Source organism: Vigna umbellata, chromosome 11 (genome assembly GCF_029865625.1).
Source record: "Vigna umbellata cultivar VRB3 chromosome 11, Vumbellata_1.0, whole genome shotgun sequence".
In the NCBI taxonomy this organism is placed as follows: domain Eukaryota; kingdom Viridiplantae; phylum Streptophyta; class Magnoliopsida; order Fabales; family Fabaceae; genus Vigna; species Vigna umbellata.
The window spans coordinates 32646559-32668377 of record NC_142175.1 but is presented as its reverse complement, the minus strand read 5'-3'; the positions used below and the strand labels follow the sequence as shown (position 1 = coordinate 32668377).

Here is a 21819-nt window from a genome sequence, read left to right as displayed (position 1 = left end):
ACTACTTTTCGCCATGGACAGGTAGACACGACAACTAGAATGGAACCACACACATTCTTCTTTTTAGGATTTCATCAAATGTTATAAAATTATTTATCAAAAAAGTACTTACCCATTGCAAATGAATTTATGCATGCATAAAATGGCTTAAACATATCACTGCTTGTAAGACGTTATATAAATCATTAATTTTGATAAAATAAATTAATGTTATCACTAATCTATTAATGATTTTGTGTAGATTAAGATCGTTTTAAATATATGTCTTTTAATTTTTCTTGTAGAATAAGAAGAAAACACCAAGTTAAACATAATTAGTCAAAAGTAGGTACCAAGTCTAATGAAGTAGACTTATTTATAACATGTTGATATTGTACAACATGTACAATTTTAGTTGCATAAAATAAGAGATATGGCACGTGGGTTCGTGAACCTTTGATAAGAATAATCATGCGAGTTATAGAAAACTTACTAAAAGTAATTTAGTTAGAAAACCTTCATAATCATGCTGTTAAAATTATACTAAAAACAAATATAAATATTTTATATTAGTATATGAAAAAAACAAATTTTTAGGTGACAGAAAATCAAAAGAGACGAGATGAAATTAACAGTAACTAAATATATACATTTAGAAATTAAATATTAAATTAATATAAATAGTTATGATAGGCATATATTTTGTTTGTTTAATAGAAACTAACACTGAAAAATTATAATGTGTGAAAACGGATCACTTGTTCCTAATCAACTCAACCCATTAAGGGTTAAAAAAATTTAAATCCGATAGACGTTAAACAGATTGATTCATTTAATTACAACATTTTTTATTAATAATTTTTTTTAATTTAAATCAAAATAAAGAAAACAAGTTTTAAAGTAGATCTATGATCAATCAGATATAATATTTTATTTATACGTCACAGAATATTCTTAACAAAAAATTTTAATAACTTCATACCAATTCAAATTTGTTTCTGAATAAAAATTGATTTAATAAATATAAATTTGTCGATTTTTCATATTTAATTATTCAATCAAAAAATAATTTCACGTGAGTCTTCATTTGAATATTTTATAAAATTACTAATCTACTAAAAAATACTTATTAAAAAAATTAGGTAAATTAGTGAGTCAATCCAACTCACTGCAAATTTAAAATTGACCGGTTGAAATTTTAATTTTTTTTAATCTATTCCAGTTTAAATTTGTAGTAGGCTAAGTGATTAAGGGATTTTTTACAACAGAAATAAACTTTAAAAAAAGAGGTAAATAATAAGAGAATTAGTGAAAAGGAAAAAGAAATTGTGATACATAATAAAAGAATGTATATAGAAACATGACTGACACAAATTTTCAAACGATTGACAACATATAAAAAAATGTTATACCTCCCAAAAAAAAACACAGTATAGAAAAAGTCATCTTAAAAAGATAAAACAAAAACAAAATTTATCTAAATATCAACATTTTATATTAAAATAAAATAAAATACAAGAACACTTATAATTAAAATGGTTATTGTATGCATGGATAGAGTTCTAATCATAAACATCTCTGTAGAGTTAACATTATTAAGAAAATCCACTGTTAATTTTTTTACTAAAATTTCCATTCAATTATTACTATAAAGGGTTTTAGATCTCTTATTTAATATTTATGAGATAATATAAGTATTTATTACATTACTTAGTTATAAATTCAAATATTCTATTAACATGGTTGATTCTGTAATGGTTTTTGCGTATTTTTTATTTATCACTTATTTAAAAAATTACCATGCATAGACATTATTATTTTTATATTAACATGATTTTAATGACTGCATTAATACAGAAAGTTTATAAATACACAAACCATTATTATTTATTTTTAAATAAATGTAATAACGTATTTTTATAACAAGCTTAATCAAGCAGTTCCCACCACATTGTAACCAAATAAATACAAAATAATAATAATAATAATAGTAATAATAATAATGGCAAGTTTTGGTATAACCTTTAATATAATTAGTTTAAAATTAATAAAATTATCATACATCATGTGTGATTGTATATCAATGTAGAATTGTTCACTTTTTTCTTTTTTTTTCGTGAAATATAAAATTATTTTTATACAGTGAAACAAAAATGACAATTTGCAGAATGTGGCAAGTGTACAAAGTTTTTTCTCTCAGAATCCTAAAATTGCATTATACACTTTCTGATAATGTTCATTATTTTGTTTGTAAAAAAAAATTGAACTTATATATTAGGTTTCTTGAAAAGGGAAAATTTTATAGGGGTTATAAATTATGATGTGGCGTATACGTTAGCTTGTATGCAGTTATGACGGAAATGCACCACGAACCTTCTTTTGCTTCAAAACATTGTATCTTGTTATTTTTAGATATTTTTATTTAAATTTAGTAAATCTCAACCTAAAAAATGAAATAAATAACAAATAATGTACTAAAATTATTTGTAAGTTTTAATTATAATACAGAATTAGAAAACCGTGTTCAAGCTTCATGACATAAAAAGAGTAACTACAATGAAATAGGTAGATCCGATGTAAATAATTAAAAAAAATATATTAATGAAATACTGAAATACATTACATTATACTAATTATAATAAATACTGAAATAATAAAATATAAATAATAAAAGTGTATATTATAGAGTCAAGGATCAAATTAACAAGTCTTTTGACCTCAGATGAAACGGTGGATTTATTGGTAGAACCAGAGAGTTGAATACTGCGTATTTATACGTATTTATTGTTAGAGCACGTGCGATGCGGATTCATTCCTCTCTTTTTCCGACCATTTACTTTTATATATTTATATATATTAGGTTCCCGCTAAAGACAGGGATTGACTGGTGTGGGAAGTTGGAGCAAAACGCAAGAGGAAGCAAGTGAAACGACGGTAGAATCAGAGTATCGGGTTGGTGGTTTATTTTGCACACGCTATGAAAAGTAGTGAGGGAGTGCGAAGTAGAAGAAGTAGCTATCATCATCACATTAGGGACCACATCACACAATACACACACTACACACACCACATTCCTCTTTATCCCTAAAAGAAAAAAATAAACCGTGATGATGCAAAGTTTTCAATCCTATACTTTTTGTTTTTAATCGAAACCCTTGCTCTCACCGTAGCGTCGGAAAACTTCGTCGTCGATGTCGTCTCCGTCGCCGGCGGAGACTCCTTCCGGCACGAACTTCACTACCTCTCCTCCTCCTCCTCCTCCGGATGAAACACCTCTCGTACCTAATGCCACTGTCTCCCCTCCTCCGCCTCCCGACATCACCAGTGCCGCCGCTAGTCCTCCTCCGCCGTTAGCCGCAGCTCCGTCGAGTCTCAGTGGCGGCGGGTTGTCGCCGGCTACATTGAGTGGAATAATTATAGGAGCCGTGTTAGGTGCAGTTGGTATGCTTATAGTTGGGGGCGTTTTCTTTTGCGTCTATAGGAATTGGAAAAAGAAGAGAAGCCAGAACAACTACTCTCAACCGTCCCAACCGAAAGGTAAGGTCGCATGTTTGTAAAATTGGATTACAAAATTGATTTCGTTTGAAAATGATTTTTAAATGAAATTATTTAAGTTTGACTGCTTTTATTGTAAAAATAGTTTATTAGTGAAAAGTTCGTCACGTTAGCCGTTATTTCAACTGATTTTTTAACGATGGATTATGAATATCAGGACATGAGATTAATTAACTTCGGTTTATTGCTTATTATTAATGCCGTGAGAATCTTAGTAAATGTGCCGGTGGTACTCGTACATTCTGTGATGTGCTTTCTTTTTAGGTATCAACTAAGTGTCGAGGTTTATTGTGTTTGGAAGTTCGTTTTAAATTCTGTTTGATGGTTTGCTGCACGCATTGGTTTTGTTTATTGCTTATCTCTGATTATAAAAAGGTATACGCAGTGTGGTTGAGTTTTGTTGTAATTTGTGTGTAAAACTGGCAAAAAATTGAACTGGAATTGATTTTGGTGTCAATGTCTCCAGTTGACATGGCTGGTGTTTCTCCAACGCCAGATGGAAAAGTAGGCTTGTCCAAGCCTACTCCAGGGGGTTTAGGGAATCAGAAACTGTCATCCTCTGGTCTCCCCACACCCACTGTCAATTCCTCAGGCACTGCAAGTAGTTGGGGTTCCGAGAAGGTGAAGCCTTCACCTGGCATTTCCTTGGCGCTATCTCAAAGCAGTTTTACACACGATGAATTAGTTATGGCAACGGATGGATTCTCCTACTCAAATCTTCTTGGTCAAGGTGGTTTTGGCTATGTCCACAAAGGAGTTCTCCCAAATGGGAAAATTGTTGCAGTCAAGCAGTTGAAATCTGAGAGTAGACAAGGGGAGCGTGAGTTCCATGCAGAAGTCGATGTCATTAGCCGTGTGCATCACAGACACCTTGTTTCCCTTGTTGGTTACTGCATATCAGACAACCAGAAGATGCTTGTCTACGAGTATGTGCCAAATAATACTCTAGAATTTCATTTGCATGGTAAGATCTGTCAGCTCATTTAGGATGCAAATTCAATTTAACTATTGTTTTCTGAGATATGATGTGCAGATTCTTTGTTGTAAATGTTTTAAAGTTTTGTAGAGCATAATATTTGCATGCAATACACAGTTAGTTGCTTCATACTTTCGTGTACAAAAGTATGGCTTTTATTTTAATTCACATATTGGTTTTACGTGTGAAATATATCATATTATCAACATTTTTTTAACAATGAAAAATTTGACCTGGTGTGGTTAGTAGTTAAGTAATGAGGATTCCACTGTCTCTCTGCGGAAGTTTGATAATTTAATTCTTATCGCACAAGTATGATGCTGTAGTTCTAAATGAGTCATGAATATCATACCAGGAAAAGACAGACCACCTATGGACTGGTCAACAAGGATGAAGATTGCTATAGGATCTGCAAAAGGATTGGCATATCTGCATGAAGACTGTGAGTTTAATGTTAATAAATTATGTACTCTGCAAAAGAACTGGCAATGTTTTTACTTCATGATGTTAGTTTTGAAATTGACATTTTTAATCTCATGTCATTTTAGGTAATCCCAAAATCATACACCGAGACATCAAGGCATCTAACATTCTTATTGATGATAGCTTTGAGGCTAAGGTAAATTTATAACTTTTTTATCCTGCAATCCTGGATATATAGGGCAATGCAACAGACAACACTACAGAAAATAAGTGAATTAAGTGGTGTATCTTGAAATGGTTAAATGAACCAAAAAGGCTATAGAAATGTTCATGTTGACATTTAATATCTGTGTACATCATCTGCGACTCTGCATATAGAATAATGATTCATAATCTTTCGCTCAGGTTGCAGATTTTGGACTTGCAAAGTTTTCATCAGACACAGAAACACATGTTTCTACTCGAGTGATGGGAACTTTTGGGTTAGATTCATCATGCGTATTTCTTGAATCTAATTTTGAAATACTTTTATTGGGCAGTATGTTTCATGGATTTTATTTTTCCGTTTTTCTATTAATTATATCTTACTGAAACTCTAAATTCATTTAATTCAGATACATGGCTCCAGAATATGCTGCTAGTGGGAAACTAACAGAAAAGTCAGATGTTTTCTCCTTTGGTGTTGTGCTGTTGGAGTTGATTACTGGACGGAAACCCGTTGATAAAACTCATCCCTTCTTAGATGACAGCATGGTTGAATGGGTATGTTGTATTCATTATTTCGTTGATGTTTCTATTTTGATCAATATGCATAACTAAGGACAACTCGGTATTTATGGTACTACGGAATGTGCACCTTTGGCATCTTTTCTTATTGGGTGGTGATGTTTTGACCCCCACCAAAAAAAAACCCACTTGACAACTCAAAATAATAATATTTTAATCATATTTATTTTATTTTTTAACTTTAAATTCTAACACATTATATTACTAAAATGGATTGGGTGTTTTTTTTGAGGTGTCAAACTATTATTTTCTTTCAGTATTTTTGGGTCAGTTAATGAATTTTCCCGAGCATGAAAACATTTATAGAAGAGTGCGTGTGATCAGTAACTCGCATTCTAATGTTGTATTTGCTTTTAAACTTTTTCTCAAATTACAATCTTGAACTTTTAACCTTTTTTTTTCAGTTAAATGAGTAGATATTGTTCAAAAACCATATTTCTTTCGGTGTTTTAAAAATTTGGAAAGCCATGTATCTTGTCCTATGGAGATCAGTTTTGGAGCTAAATTATGTGGTGTACTTGAAAAATCAATAAAATCTTATGACCTCTTATCTTGTAATTATGTCTGCTCGGATTGGTTTTAAATTGGTCATAATAACTTGTTTTAGATACCAACGGTATTGATCGGTCTGGGATGAAGCCGATTGTAGTTTGCAACCATGTCAAATTACTTGCAAGAAATTCTGGTTTTGCTTAAATTAACGATGAAATAATATCTGGGATATTCTGCAACAGTTAGCTGACAGTCTTATGTTGACAATCCTCCCTCAAAACATCTTGTACTGAAGCATTGTGTGTGTTTTTTTTTATCAGCAAAACATCCTGTACTGAAGCATTGTGTGTGTTTTTTTTTATCAGCAAAACATCCTGTACTGAAGCATTTTTGTGTAAATTACAGGCTAGGCCTTTACTCTCTCAAGCGTTTGAGAATGGAAACTTTGATGGACTTCTTGATCCAAAGTTGCAGAAAAATTACAATCATGATGAGATGATTCGAATGGCCGCTTGTGCTGCAAGTTGTGTGCGCCATTCAGCCAGGCTTCGGCCTCGAATGAGCCAGGTGAGTTGGTTGATTCTTAAGATATGTTTGAGAATAAAAAATGTCTTTTGTTTTTATAATCAAATTGCTTTGGTTATTGTCTCTGACAAGGGTATGTAGTAAAATGCCTCCCTGAAAGGCATTCGCCTGCTTCTCTTGGCAAAAAAAAGTCCAGTGTTGTGTTAAAACATATTAAAAATTAAAAAGTATTGTCAGGATATTTGATTTACTGGTTGATGATTTTTTGAAGTTTAGAAATTCGTGACCAACTCTGAGCTTTGGCAAACTGAGATCTGGCGTGTTCTTACCTCTGACAATGATGAAATTAATGACACTGAGCAGGTTGTTCGAGCTCTGGAAGGAAATATTTCTCTAGAAGATCTAAATGAGGGGAGTGCTCCTGGACACAGCAGAGTTTTTGGTTCCTTTGAGGGTTCTAGCTATGACAGCGTCCAATACAGTGAGGACATGAAGAACTTCAGGAAGCTGGCACTGGAAAGCCAAGAGCAAGGTATTAGTGAGTACAGTGGTCCCAGCAGTGATTACGGTCGACATCCATCTGTCTCTACCAGTTCGGGACAGCAAAATACGCAGGAAATTGAATTGGGGGAACGTGAACGGTAGCAACCATGACTCTGCGACAAGCTCTCGATTGATGATTCCCACGTCTTTCAAAATTGCTCTTCAGACATCAGTTTGCTTGTGCACACCCATGAGACTGGTACAGGTACATATAATGTCGGTATATTTTACAGGCCCATATATTAATTGGCTTGCACACGATGAATAGCAGTTAGAGCTGTCTTTCTTTTTTTTCCCGGTGATTTTCACGGTCTAACTTTTTTCCCTCGTACAATTCCTGAATTATTTGATACACCTGAAGCTTTGTAAAGCTTGATTCATTTGTTCGATGCTAACATTTGTTCTAACTGGGAAAGCCTGACATTGGGACTTATGTTGAGGATGTGGGTATTTTGTACTTATTTGGTGAGCTTTGTGATAATGCATTCTATGATTCTTCGCCTGGTGCTTAAAGCTTGTAGCTACTCAGTTTTATTGTTTGCACTGGGAGGGTCACAAGGAACACTGGTCTTTTTACCACCAAAGAGAACCCTGTGTAGCAATCTTGGTGCAACCAAAGTACTTTTATGTTTTCTGGTCTCTTGATTTTGTGGTGCGCTCAACCTCAAACCAAGAGTAGTAACAATTTTACTCTTTCGCTTGCTTTCAAGAGAGTTAAATCCATGTTTTCATGGGTGTATGAAGACAAAATCATTTTGTTTGTATGAAGATGCTTTTGTGATGCGCTAAATTTAGTTGGACAAAAAGTTGACGCTTTTACTAAAACTTGATCTGCTTGGTTACAGGATAAAAAAACATTTTGGCCTTTGGAAGGTGAAATAAAAGTAAATTGAGGAAATATGGCAAAGGGCAGTGTAGTTGTCGTTTACTAGATAAGTTTTTTTTTTCTTGTTCAATTTGCTGTAATAAAATAAAATTGAGAAGACATTTGAAAGTGCTAATTTGTTAAAAAGAAATGTACTTTCGTACGTTTCTTCTTGTCTTTCCTCTTGGGTGGACAATAAACCTGCAAATTATAGATGCACATAATGATTGTGCTGCTTTCTGGTTTAAACATACTATTTTCTGAGGTACGTTTTAAGCAAAAAATAAAAATAAAAATAAAAATAAAAAATAAACAATATTTTTTCGGAATAGAAAATATAACTACACTAATTATGGGCCGTTTGGCCTTTTTATAACGATGTACAATGAACTAAGTTCTAAGCGTGACAGCAATGTGTTGTCGTGTTACCAGAAACAAAGTTATGTTCAATGGAATTAATATTAGTGTCTCAATATTTTACCATATTAACTATGTCTAGCACGTGGTTACTATCAAGACCATAATATTTTTGTATCTGTCACGTCTTGTGCTTATTATTTAAGTCATACATATATATTAACTCATCAACACTATATTAAAAGTGTAACAGACTGCACCATACTATAATTTCATACTTATATTAGTATTTGTCAATGTCCATAAAATCATCGTTTGTAGAATTAGTGGTATACTTCTATTTTTATTTATAAAAAACCAAACGACCTTAACTAATAACAAAAAAAAATTATTTCGTTGTTGTTGAATATAATAAAATTATATGAGATTAATTTTTTTGCATTAAATATATATAAAGTTATCAGTTAAATATTCACTAAATTTAAAATATAAATAAAAACTAATAATAAGTTAACTAAAAATAAAAAATGAAAATAATATATTTAATCGTTATAATAATAAAAAGTTAATTAATAATTAAAATGTCCAAATAGTTTATTTTCCGTTAAACATGGATCAAACAATATTTTTTAGTCTCGTTTGTCGTCTCAGCACGCAGCAAAAAGAGAGAGATTTAGTGGAAAAATAAAAACAGAATATTTTATTGGAGTTAATTTTTGAAATAATTATTTAGTGTGTAATTATTGAAGTTAAAAGTGTAGTAGAAGATGGATGGGTAGTTTGGGAAATAAGAGTGAGTGATGGCTGGCATTCGTTGTTAAGTTGGTAACTCCCTCTTCTTCTTCCATCTGTCTTTCAAACTTTCTCTGGCGCAAATTACTCTAAACTTTAACACTTCCAAACTCAATTTTTCTTTCCCAATTTTTCCCTAAAAAAAATAATCATTTTCGAGTAAACACACTCTTCCTCATCCATGGCATCTCGCCGCCGCATGTTATTGAAGGTCATAATCCTTGGAGATAGCGGGTACCCTTTTTCTTCTTTTTCGTCTTCGTCTTCTTCTTCGTCTTCTTTTAATTTCATCATTTCTTTTCCTTTTTAATTTAATCTAAAAATGAATTAAATCACATAGTCTGGCCAGAAGAGAAAAAGGGTTGTTGCATTTATGTTCGATGTTTTCAGTTTTCATTGAAATTCCGGATCTTTTTTTTTTATGTTTTGCAATGAAAATTTATGGAATACTTCTTCCAGGTGCATGAGGCGTTAACAATTTGGGGGGAAAATGGAAGTGATTACTGATTATGTTTGGATTCCTGTTGTTGTCTAAATAAGCTTTTTGGAATTATTAGAGGAAGAAAAATGGTTATTGATTCTATAGATTTGCAATTTTCTAACACGGGTCAGCTGCATGTGATGCCGATGCTTACCAATGTTTGAAAGTCTATAATGCCAGTTCTGTGCAATTGCTATTTAGTTAGTTATTCACCAAGATTGCAAGATCTCTCTGCTAATTGACTTTTTTTCTTATTTCTTTTGGCAGGGTCGGTAAAACATCACTGATGAATCAGTATGTTCAAATCTCAGATTTTTCTTCTAAAATTCTTTTCTGTGACTTTTGGGAAATGTCTGATGACAAATTTTTCTGCTTGATTTCTGTTTTCATGATCATTATTTCCTCCCTTTGCATTTAGGTATGTGAATCGTAAATTTAGTAATCAGTATAAGGCAACCATTGGTGCAGATTTTCTCACCAAGGAGGTTCAGTTTGAAGACAGGTTGTTCACATTGCAGGTGAGAGATACAAGAACAAGCTGTTTCTTTTTTGTATAAACATATATACAGTTTTTTGAAATGTGTTCTCCAGTTAGGATATAATAACCTACAGCTGCACCTACCAATCTTTTTTTAACAGAGCTGTTATCTTATTCAATTTCATACTATATAATCTTAAATCAGCTGTTGCACAGCTTATAAACTTTTATTTTCCCCAGATTAATTAAGTGGTTCATGATGCTGTTCAAATGAATGTAACCAGAGTGTCTAGTATTCTACTAAGTATTTGAGTTTCTTTTAAAACCTAAGGAATTCTTAAGTTTATAATAAGCCTTTATCTTCTGATCCCAATTTGATGTGATTTTGTGAAGAATAAGCCTTTATTTAAAATAGAATCTGGAAAGATAAAGAAATATTCTGGGTTGTTATTGTAAAATTAATGTCTGCATGATGTATGAAATAGTGCCATTATTAATGTCTGTTTGATGTATCAAATAATGGCCACTGTTAGGAGTAGAGCACTTGTAGTGATGGAATGGTCCACCCTTCTCTCCCTAAAATAGTAATAATTACAGACATTCAAATAGTATTCTCTAATTTACCACTCTTTCTCCATTTTCTTTTTCTTTTTATCTTCTCTTCCATCACATCTGTTATTACATTTCAAACTCTCTCTCTCTCTCTCTCATGCCTATATCTCTTATCTCTTAAGAGTGATGCATCTCTTATCATTTCCCATAATTTTTTAAGCCTTTTCCATTTTTTCCTAAATATTTCTTAATAAGAAAAAAATTAAAGGAATGCTTTCTTCTCAAATTAAAAATTCAATTTTTTTACTTAAACAAATTTTGGGAGCCAATTATGCTTTTAAAACTTAAAATATGATATTCACCTGTAATATAGATTTCCTATCCTTGGAATTGCTCACTGCAACAGTATTATTTTTGTATCCTTTGTTTAATTTATACAATTGCGGTTTTTATTGTATGTTATCTATTATCATGAATCTTTTAGTTGTTGCTTAAATTTGATATATTAATTTTAAAATTGTAACTTTTAATTTTTATATTCGGTCTTCTCAAAATTTGTCTTGCTCTGCCCTTCTCATTGTGAATGGTATCTGATGATGGTTGGGGCAAGTGCTTGGCACTTTCTATTTGATAAAAGTAAATATTTGATTGTATTTTTTACTCTGTTGTTTGAAGATCATGGAAGAAGATTAATAATCTAAGATTGAGTTGTTTTGACCATTCATGCAGATTTGGGATACTGCTGGTCAAGAGAGGTTTCAAAGTCTTGGTGTGGCTTTCTACCGTGGTGCAGATTGCTGTGTCCTTGTTTATGATGTAAATGTAATGAAATCCTTTGACAATCTCAACCACTGGCGAGAAGAATTTCTTATTCAGGTTGATTAACCATTCTCCTGCATTGTGGTATCATGTCTGTGTCACATTCGTTAAAGATCTGTGTGAAACTCATGCAAAATAATTTATTTTCAGGCTAGTCCATCTGATCCTGAAAACTTCCCATTTGTTGTATTGGGAAACAAAATAGACGTTGATGGTGGAAACAGCAGAGTTGTAAGTTATTTCTCTTCTCATAACATTAACTGCCTATTGACCCTCGTAAAATTTCTGTATTGGTGATTAGGATAGATAGGAATATTGATTCTCTGCTGAGTTTTTCTATGTTGTTCCTCTGCTATGTCTTCAAAATACACTTATGAACACTGATTTTGATCTGAACTCTGTTATAGTTGTGGGAAGATATGTGTTGGAAGTTCTATATTGACTAAAAATAAGGTTAAGTTAATTTAGAGTATACAAGTGGGTGAAAATATCACCTTACAAGTCGGTTTTGTGGAGCTGAGTAGGCTTAAAATCCACATAAGATCAATTTAGAGTATATAAGTGGGTGCAAACCCCACCTTCCATGCCGGTTTTATGGAGTTGAGTTAGGTTTAAGGTCCACTCTATATGCTTAAAGCTATACTTTTTTTTTTACATGTATCTTCTTCACAACCTCTTGTGTTGCAGGTTTCTGAGAAGAAAGCAAAGGCATGGTGTGCTTCGAAGGGAAACATACCATACTTCGAGACCTCTGCAAAAGAAGGATTTAATGTTGAAGATGCTTTCCAGTGCATAGCAAAAAATGCACTGAAGAATGAACCTGAAGAAGAAATGTGAGCATTCCTGAACTCTTCTAAGTTTTTTCTTCATGTATGTGTTTCCATTTACTCATGAAAAAGCTAAAGTGTGTTATGTTAATTATTGTCTAAGGTACCTGCCTGATACAATCGAAGTTGGTGGTGGTGGAAGGCAACAGAGATCTACTGGTTGTGAATGTTAAGTGGATTATTAGCCACCAACTACATTATCGACTTTGTAAAACCAAGGACAACTTTCAAATTTTGTTTTGTATCTATCTAGTGGATTTAGCTGCCATCATGTTTATTTTTCTGTCTTTATCTTTTCTGTTTGTGACAAATGATCCGCCAAATCAGGAAATGTATGTTGAAAATTGTTTTGTTCAATTGAGTTATGACATTGATTTGTGTTACAAGTAGCATTCTTTTTTTTGTTTTCAAAACATTAAATATGTTTACTTTTTGATATACGATTAAAGAACAAGATTATAAAATTCTTGACGCATGAAAAGAGTATTTAAAATATAATTATGATATTGTAGAATATTTTTTCGGAACAAAAGAGAAGCTCTAGAATGTTTATAAGATGTAGTGAGAAATATTTAAAAGAAACGGTGGATAAAAGAAATATTTTTTTTTTAAATTGAATATGGGCCCATAATTGTTGTGGATAAAAGAGAGCCCAAGGCCCAGGAAAGGTTGCATGCCAGTAGCGGTTAAATCGGTGGTATATATAGAGGATCATGGAAAATGTTAAAGGTTGTGATAATGGTTAAGAGAAAGAGAAGGTGATGGAGTCTACCAAAGAAAATTCTGGAATTCTGCACCAGATCCTACCTCCGCGTTTAGAAGACGCTGGCCTTGAAGATCCTGCCCTTCCACCGGAATCCATCCATCAAGCTTTTCTCCAAGCCGCCGCCGCTGTCAAATCACGCGCCGCTTCAATTTTCTCCTCCGCTGACGACACGGAGGACGAAGATGACGGTTGCCTTAACGACCCGTGGCCCACCGCCAATGAAGGCTCTGATGTAGTCGTCGGAATTGACATGGAGAATGAACCGCCGGGATCCTGCATCGTCGATAGGGGAGTCGAGGCTGGTGCCGACGAAGTTAGGGTTGCCGGCGGCGGCGGCGGCGGCGGCGATGGCGCGGACGACCTTGTGGTGGCGGGAGAAGGGAAATTGGAAGAGGATGCGAAAGCGTGCGTGGATGAGTTACAAGGGTTGAATATCGAAGATGAGAAGAAAGACGGTGAAGTTAGAGAAGAAAATGACGAAGAAAACAAGAAACCTACCTTGGTTGACGGGTATGCGTGAAAAGATGTTGTTTACCCGTTTGTACTAGTTTCTGCTTCTTCGCCTTATTAGAAAGTTTGTTGTATGTTCATGATCAATGTCTTGATTTCACGTTATCTAATATAATCTTAACAGCTTATTAGTTAGTCATAATTGTAAAATGGTTAATCTCACTGATTATCTTGTAAAAAAGGAATAGATATAGTACTTCTAAGGTAGTGATACGATTCAACTCAAACGCGACTTGATACGATTAATTTAACACATAAAAATTCCATTTTAGCGACATTACTAGTACGAATTTATGAGCTTTTATGCCTTATGCCGTGTTTAACTAGGAAATAGAAATAAATTGATTGATTTGATCGAACGGAGAGTAGAGAAATATAGATGAATAATCCTACAAATTATTTTGTTTTCTTCCTTTATCAAACACTGTAAATTCTTGTTTTCACTGAATTCATTTAATTTTGCACAAAGATATTTGAAAATTTGAAGCACTCAAAGGGATTAAACTTTATCATTTACCCAAAAATCTTTCTAACATCAACAATTTCTTTAGAGGCTTTCTAACCTCATAAGAATATATTTAGAGGTAATAAATACCATACTTTTAAAATAAACATCTTTTGTGGTTAGGTATAAGAATTGAATATTTTAGCAAGTAAATGTATATTTTAATAAATAAAGCTGATCCGTTGGTATATATAATGAAGAGAGTTCCTGTGTTTATTGGGTATTTTTAGAGGAGAGTTGTCGTGTTTGTTTATTGACTATGTTAAACACATATATCAATCTTCTTAAATTAAGTTGTTTTCAAACTAAACCAAACTATCAATTTTAGGTTTTCTAAACTCTTACATAATTAGACAAACTAGAAAACCCTTTTTTTTTTTTTAATTTGGCTATTAGATTTTGTTTCATTCCAATAAATCTTATATATTAGACAACTTTTTATTATATTTATTAAATTCTCTCAAATCTTCATAAATATTTTCTCTTCCAATATTTACAAAAATAAAAAAATCATAATTATTTCATGTTTATATAACTGCTTTTCAGAATTTTATTTTATTTACTTTTTTACATAATTATTTCAAGTTTATGAAATTGTCATTTATAATTCTATTTTATTATTTCTTGACACTTTTAAAATTTGTGTAATAATAATTTTTTTCTTGTACATTAAAAAGAGAATATGTATATTTTTGGAAAATTAGATAACATTAAAACATTATATTTTTCTATTATAAATTTTATGAACGAGATAGGAGATATGGCATAAATTTTCCATCAGAATAAAAGTAGGATTGGAAAATGTGCAGTTAAATCAAAGTACTTCATCCATAATGTTAATGTTATTAAGACGTGAAGATGAACTAAATAAAAATTCATAGATGAAACAGGAATGTAGACCTTAAAAAGCTGTCCTGATAATTTATTTGGATGACAGAAATTATAAAATGGTGGTAAATGTGTGTACCTAATGCAGATCCATCAATCCTGGAAGTTCCATGGAGGCAGAGATTAAATTAAGGGAGTTAACAGCGGCTTTCCAAGGAAATGAGCTTCCAGGTTTCCAAGGACAAGGTCCGCCATGGCCGTTCGAGTTTCTACTGTGGCACTTCCAACATGGGGAAGCAAGACAACATTTTCAAGCCCAAATAGCTCTTCTGGAACACTAGGCTCATTTTCAAACACATCTAGCCCAGCCCCACCAAGACGACCTTCTACAAGTGCCGACACTAACTCTGTTTCATCAACATGCTTACCTCTTCCAATGTTGATAAGATAACCCTTGGGACCCAGGGCATTGATCACCTCCCTGTTGATTATGTGGTGGGTTTCCTCAGTCAGTGCGCAAGCTACAACCAGTATGTCGCAATTAGATGCTAATTCTACAACACTTGGATAGTACTTGTAGTTCGACTCTCGTTTTTCAGTTCTTGAGTAGTAGCTTATTGGACACTTAAATCCTTCAGCCCTCTTCGCAATGGCTTCCCCTATTCTCCCTAACCCAATAATGCCAACAGTTTTCCCAGAGAACTACAAGGAAAATACACAGCACGAAAATTAATTTTGCTGTTGGAAAAGGAGTGGGGAATAATACTACAATGTATAAAAATGGGGATTTTAATGATCCTCCAACTCCAACTCCAAAGATTGACAGATCCTTGGTCTCCAAATTAGAATTTTATTTTTCACCATCACTCTGAAAGTGTCATAGATATTGTGAGGTCAACTCCAAAAGATATATACATATATGTATATATATCTTGAGGAGGTGATGAAGAGAGAACACAAAGGAGATAGAGATAGTAAAACCCTGTCATGTTCACTCTTCAAATTTATTGTCCACGAACTGCTGGTAGAATTTTCTGCATATAATTCTATGATGGGATACTGAGATAAAGATAAATGGTTCTTTGTATTTGTACAGCGAAGCCAAGTAGTGGTTAAGGGGTTTTCTCTATTGTTCTTGGGGACAAATCTCTTCATCGTAAGACAGATCCAACACACTTTCCAATATAAAGTAAATAATCTCTGTTATGGACTACGATGCATAGACACCATACGTCAATCAAATATGACACGTATTTGATCCAGTAATATGATTATTCTAAAAATAGATAAGAAACAATACATACAACATATTAATATTTAATACATGTATACAAATAACAAGTATATAACTGCAATTTTGCAAATTTAACTTTAAAACATATTTTTGGAGCAATAGAAAGATAAAAAAAAAAATCTTATTGTCGTGATGATGAGTCATTTCCTATTCTCTACAAAGAAGAATAGTATCAACTTCATTCATTCCTTAAGATAATCCATACATTACGTTCATCAAGGAACAAATATTTCTACCTTTTGTATTATACAGATTTCTATGTGGTTATATTAGATTTCTATAACTTTCTTAAAGGTTAGAATACTTCATTTTTCTTTTCAAATCATGGTTATCTTCTGGGTCACATACTAATCTCGTTTATAGTAACGTAATTACCACTGACCTGACAATTTTGAACACTTTGGAAACATGTGAGTGAAGTATTCAAGAATATTAAAAAAAGCTATCCTTGAATAACTACCCTCCCTCCCTCCCTCTAAATGAATCAAGCAGAAGTAATCCTTCAAAGGATCAAAGATCATGTTAAGTAGTTACCCAAGTATCAAAAAACCTACCAATTCACCAATAAGCGTTATTTGTTTTATGAGATGAATAGCTGAAAGTTTAAAGATTTGAAGATAAAATTTATATATTATAGACGTGATAGATAAAGTAACGCTTTAATAAAACAAATTGTAAGTTAAAATAATATAAAATAAAATATAATTATTATCCTATTATTATTATTTCTATATACAGAACATTTAGATTTATGACAATATAACTATCATATAAGAATGTGATACAAAATTATTTAAAACTAATAATTCTTTTAAAAAGATTAAACTGAACAAAGTCAACGAACACACACTACACTGCCAGCCATGGATGTTTTTTTCCTACCTGAATTCGCCTCTTTCCGATCCTGTTCTTCAAGCCCTGTCACAATCTAGCTTCGCCTCTCTCTCTCAGGTGACCCGACAGCTATAGAATCGGTTTCCCCAGTCCCAGAATCGATTCCTAAATTACAGAATCGGTTTCCAGCCCCAATTCTCGCATCCCCAGATCTGATTTTCATCAGCTTAGTCAAATTAAAAAGAAAAACGATGGACATTTAAGTAAACTCCATGTATTTCTCCTCAAATTTCCTCGCCCTTGCGGATCCATCTACCATACCATGCCGCAAATCATCTCCCCAAATCAGTGTAAATCAAGTGAAACAAACACACAGATCACTCGCACTTTCGTCCGCGTGAACAGTGGATAAACGGAAGCAAACACAGCAGTAATGTTATCACTCTAAAGGGCACTTAGTGGAGTTATACTTTAGATAAAATAATGGTGTAGTATAAGCATAGATAAGAAAGTCAATGTAGATATATCATAGTGTGTAAAATCACTGTAACCTACTTCTATTGCAAGAGAAGAAGAATGACGAGAATGCAGAAACAAACAAACCTTAGTGGTCAACTTGTAGTTACCGCGCTTCCACTGGCCGCTCCTGACAAAGCGATCGCACTCGCAAATCCTCCTGAGGAGCGCCAGTATCAAGCCAATAGTGAGATCCGCGACCTCGTCGGTCAACACGTCCGGCGTGTAGGTCACAGGAATCCCCTTCTCTCTGCACTTCTCCTTGTCAATCTTATCCACTCCCACGCTGAAGCTCGACACGATCTCCAGCTTCGGCAGCGCCTCGATCAGCGCCGCATCCGCGCCGGCGCTCGAGCTTCCGACCACCGCACGGATGGCGGCGGCATGCTGACTCAGCAGCTGCGCCCGGTTCGGGTACTCCCACGCGCGGAACAGCTTGAAGCGCTTGTCGAGCTCCTGCTCCAGGTACGGCATCACGCGAGCCACGAGGAGTACTCCGATCGACTCCATTTCGCCGGCGAAATTAGGGTTTGGTTAATTCAGGAATTCCACAGAGTCGCAATGCAACGCAACGCAACCCAACAAAGACTGATTCGGAATCCTCACGCTCGACGTTTTCTTCCATATATAATGTGTGAAGATAACATTGCTCAAAATCGCGTTACTGCTAAATTAGATTTATTTGGATTGTTAATTTAATCCCAATGTAATTTGTAACTGTGAACACTCATCAAATCAAACCAAATCAATTATATGGATTTTTATTCATTCTTATTCACAATTTTTTTACTTAAAACTAATTATATATATGCATAGTAAATATTTTGACTTATATCGCATAAAAAAATGAAAAATTCAAATGAATACAAATAATTCATTTAAATTTTATTTTCTCTCAAATCTAATATAAATCCATCCTTAAAACATTCGTTAAAACCCGAACTCGTCTTAAAGACTAGAAATCACATGAACAAGGAGAAGAAAAAGTCCTACTTTTAGGACTAATAAGAGTCCATTATAAAAATCATGTCAGTAAATGTGTAACCCTACCATGGTCCTTTCTCATTAATTGCGCACTGTCATTTCTTATTCATTGGACACTTTTTGTTGGTTAAGAATTTATGTGAATTAAAAGACATTTATATGGAATAAAAAAGGGCAGAGCATATCAGTACAGATCGGTTGTGACATTTATACATTGTTGTATGGGAAATCATACTTTGGCTCTCCAAATCATAACATGGGTCTATTATTGGTTAGAGGAGTGAGTTTATTTTTTTAAGTGGAGTTCATGGTAGTTTAAACAAATAAGATATTGACAAAAGAAACAGAATATATCGAAACAGAAACTCATATGTTGTCTTGTTTTTTTGAATGTACTGTCTCATTGCTCATTGCATATATGTGTGTGTATATATATATATATATATATATATATATATATATATATATATATATATATATATATATATATATATATATATATATATATATATATATATATATCTTGAGGAGGTGATGAAGAGAGAACACAAAGGAGATAGAGAGATTAAAACCCTGTCAAGTTCACATCATATTTATTGTGCATGAACTGCTGGTAGAATTTTCTACTTGTAATTCTGGAATGGGATCCAAAGTTAAAGATAAATGGTTCTTTGTATATGCACAGCAAAGCTAGGTAGTGGTTAAGGGATTTTCTCTATTGTTCTTGGGGACAATCCTTTTCGTCGTAAGACAGATCCAACACACTTCCAAGATAAAGTAAGTAATCTTATGATCTATGATATAAAGACATCATACATGAATCAGACATGATACATATCTGATCCAGCAATATGATTATTCTAAAAATACATAAGAAAGAAACAATACATACAACATACATACTAATATATGTATACAAAATACCAAGTATATAACTGCAATTTTGCAAATGTAATTCTAAATCATACTTTTAGAGCATTAGAAAGAACAAAATAAAAAATCTTAAACATCGTCATCATGATCATGATGAATAGTATCAACTTCCTTCATTCCTTAAGATCATCCATACATTACGTTCACCAAGGAACAAATATTTCTATTTTGTACCATACAGATGTTTCTATGTGGCTATATCAGATTTTTATGACTTTCTTAAAGGTTAGAATACTCCTTTTTTTTTTCAAATCATGGTTATTTTGAGTTTCTGGGTCACGTAATCTGGTTTATATAGTAATGTAATTACAATTGACCTAACAAATTAAACACTTCGTAAAAGTACTTAATGGAATAATACTTTAGATAAAATAATGGACTTTTTTATCACTCTGGTGTAATTTTATAATAAAATTACGAGAATTGTGCAAGTTTTTTAAAAAAATTCAAACTTTTGACACAACTTCAATTCATCTAGAATAAAATTATTTCACCGTAAGATAACTTGGTGGAGGGTCATAGCTTGCAGTCATCACTTCTTCAGTGGCAGTCATAACTTCCAAATTTAATTTCTTAAAATTCGTACCATTGTTATAATTTCCTAATAAAATTATACAAGAATGGTTAAAAAACTCAAATAATGGTGTAGTATAAGTATAGGTAAGAAAGCCAATGCAGATAATCACTTTTCCCTATTTCAATTGGGAGAGAAGAAGAATGACGAGAATGCAGAAACAAGCAAACCTTAGTGGTCAACTTGTAGTCACCGCGCTTCCACTGGCCGCTCCTGACAAAGCGATCACTCTCGCAGATTCTCCTGAGGACTGCCAGCATCAAGCCAATAGCGAGGTCCGCAACCTCGTCGGTCAACACTTCAGGCGTGTACGTCACGCGAATCCCCTTCTCTCTGCACTTCTCCACGTCAACCTTATCCACTCCCACGCTGAAGCTCGACACGATCTCCAGCTTCGGCAGCGCCTCGATCAGCGCCGCGTCCGCGCCAGCGCTCGCGTTTCCGACCACCGCGCGGATCGCGGTGACGTGCTGACTCGGCAGCTGCGCCACGTTCGGGTAATCCCATGCGCGGAACAGCTTGTAGCGCTTGTCGAGCTCCTGCTCCAGGTATGGCATCACGTTAGCCACGAGGAGTACTCCGATTGATCCCATTTCGCCGGCGAAATTGGGGTTCGATTAGGTTATAGATTCCAGAATCGCAACGCAACACAACAAAAACTGATTCGGAATCCTCACGCTCGACGTTCCCTTCCATATATAATGTGTGGAGATAACATTGCTCAAAATCACTTTACTGCTAAATTAGATTGATTTGGATTATTAATTTAATCCCAATGTGATAATTGATTTATATGAAAGTATTATAATGGTAAATTTGTAACTATGAACAATTCAAATCAAATCAATTATATGGATTTTTATTAATTATTATTCACAATTTTTTATTTAAAAATAATTATACACATGCATAGTAAAAACTTTGGTTTATATTGCATAAAAAAATGAAAATTTCAAATTAACTCAAAGTTTATTTTCTCTCAAATTTAACACAAACCAACCCTTAAACATTCTTACAGGAAGTTCATTAAAACCTGAACACGTCTTAAAGACTAGAAATCATATGAACAATGAGATGAAAAAAAAAGCTTCTACTTTTAGGACTAATGCGAGTCCTTTTCTTAGTAATTGGACACTTTTTGTTGGTTAAGAATTTATGTGAATTAAAAAACATTTATATGAGAGTATATCAGTACAGATAGGTTGAACCATTCATATGGGAAATCAGATTCCATAAAAGATGTTTAGATATGTGGTAAGACACAGACAAAGTTTCACCTAAGATAAAACCAATGGCTTGAGTTTATATATATTCATTGGTAAGAGATTTTTTTAAAGTGGTATAAAAAATAAACATGTGAGGATTTGATCCAAAGCGAACAATATTTTATCATTGTGACGATTTATGTGTGTTGAACTTTTTTGAAAATTGGTATTAGAGTTGATGATTCAGATCTTATAGACAAATACGTGCTTCCAAAACCAAGAGATGAATATGAATTGATTATATACATATAAGATACATCCATTAGTAAGACAATGAAAGCTAACAATATCTTATCATTTAAAAGACATGTTGAACCGTATAGATTAAAATTAAAATTTATTTGGCCCTCCAAATTACAA

At 33.2% G+C, this 21819-nt stretch overlaps 4 protein-coding genes across 5 annotated transcripts; 3 read left to right on the top strand and 1 right to left on the bottom strand.

Annotated features, from left to right (window-relative positions):
- Window positions 1-3011: 3011 nt before the first annotated feature.
- PERK15 (Protein kinase superfamily protein) lies at window positions 3012-7485 on the top strand. Its single transcript, XM_047296429.2, has 8 exons — window positions 3012-3516; window positions 4001-4498; window positions 4866-4952; window positions 5059-5129; window positions 5339-5415; window positions 5548-5695; window positions 6617-6778; window positions 7100-7485. The coding sequence occupies exons 1-8, from the start codon at window positions 3171-3173 to the stop codon at window positions 7379-7381; spliced, it is 1671 nt and encodes a 556-aa protein (XP_047152385.2). The 5' UTR covers window positions 3012-3170; the 3' UTR covers window positions 7382-7485.
- A 1823-nt stretch (window positions 7486-9308) lies between these two features.
- Window positions 9309-12836, top strand: LOC124824063 (ras-related protein Rab7). Its single transcript, XM_047296427.2, has 7 exons — window positions 9309-9527; window positions 10042-10068; window positions 10193-10292; window positions 11534-11680; window positions 11774-11854; window positions 12311-12456; window positions 12554-12836. Exons 1-7 carry the CDS (start codon window positions 9475-9477, stop codon window positions 12621-12623), a joined length of 624 nt encoding a protein of 207 aa, XP_047152383.2. The 5' UTR covers window positions 9309-9474; the 3' UTR covers window positions 12624-12836.
- Window positions 12837-13161: 325 nt separating this feature from the next.
- Window positions 13162-13861, top strand: LOC124824062 (uncharacterized). The gene has a single exon (XM_088102186.1). It carries the CDS (start codon window positions 13212-13214, stop codon window positions 13734-13736), a length of 525 nt encoding a protein of 174 aa, XP_087958312.1. The 5' UTR covers window positions 13162-13211; the 3' UTR covers window positions 13737-13861.
- A 1229-nt stretch (window positions 13862-15090) lies between these two features.
- Window positions 15091-20880, bottom strand: LOC124824059 (glyoxylate/hydroxypyruvate/pyruvate reductase 2KGR-like). Of its 2 annotated transcripts, none has more exons than XM_088102034.1 (2): window positions 20365-20880; window positions 15091-15761 (listed from the first exon to the last, which is right to left on the bottom strand). In XM_088102034.1, the coding sequence occupies exons 1-2, from the start codon at window positions 20785-20787 to the stop codon at window positions 15243-15245; spliced, it is 942 nt and encodes a 313-aa protein (XP_087958160.1). In that variant the 5' UTR covers window positions 20788-20880; the 3' UTR covers window positions 15091-15242. The 2 variants fall into 2 exon arrangements, with proteins under 2 accessions (XP_087958160.1, XP_047152380.1); XM_047296424.2 differs by lacking the exon at window positions 20365-20880 and adding an exon at window positions 17791-18356.
- Between the last annotated feature and the right edge of the window lie 939 nt (window positions 20881-21819).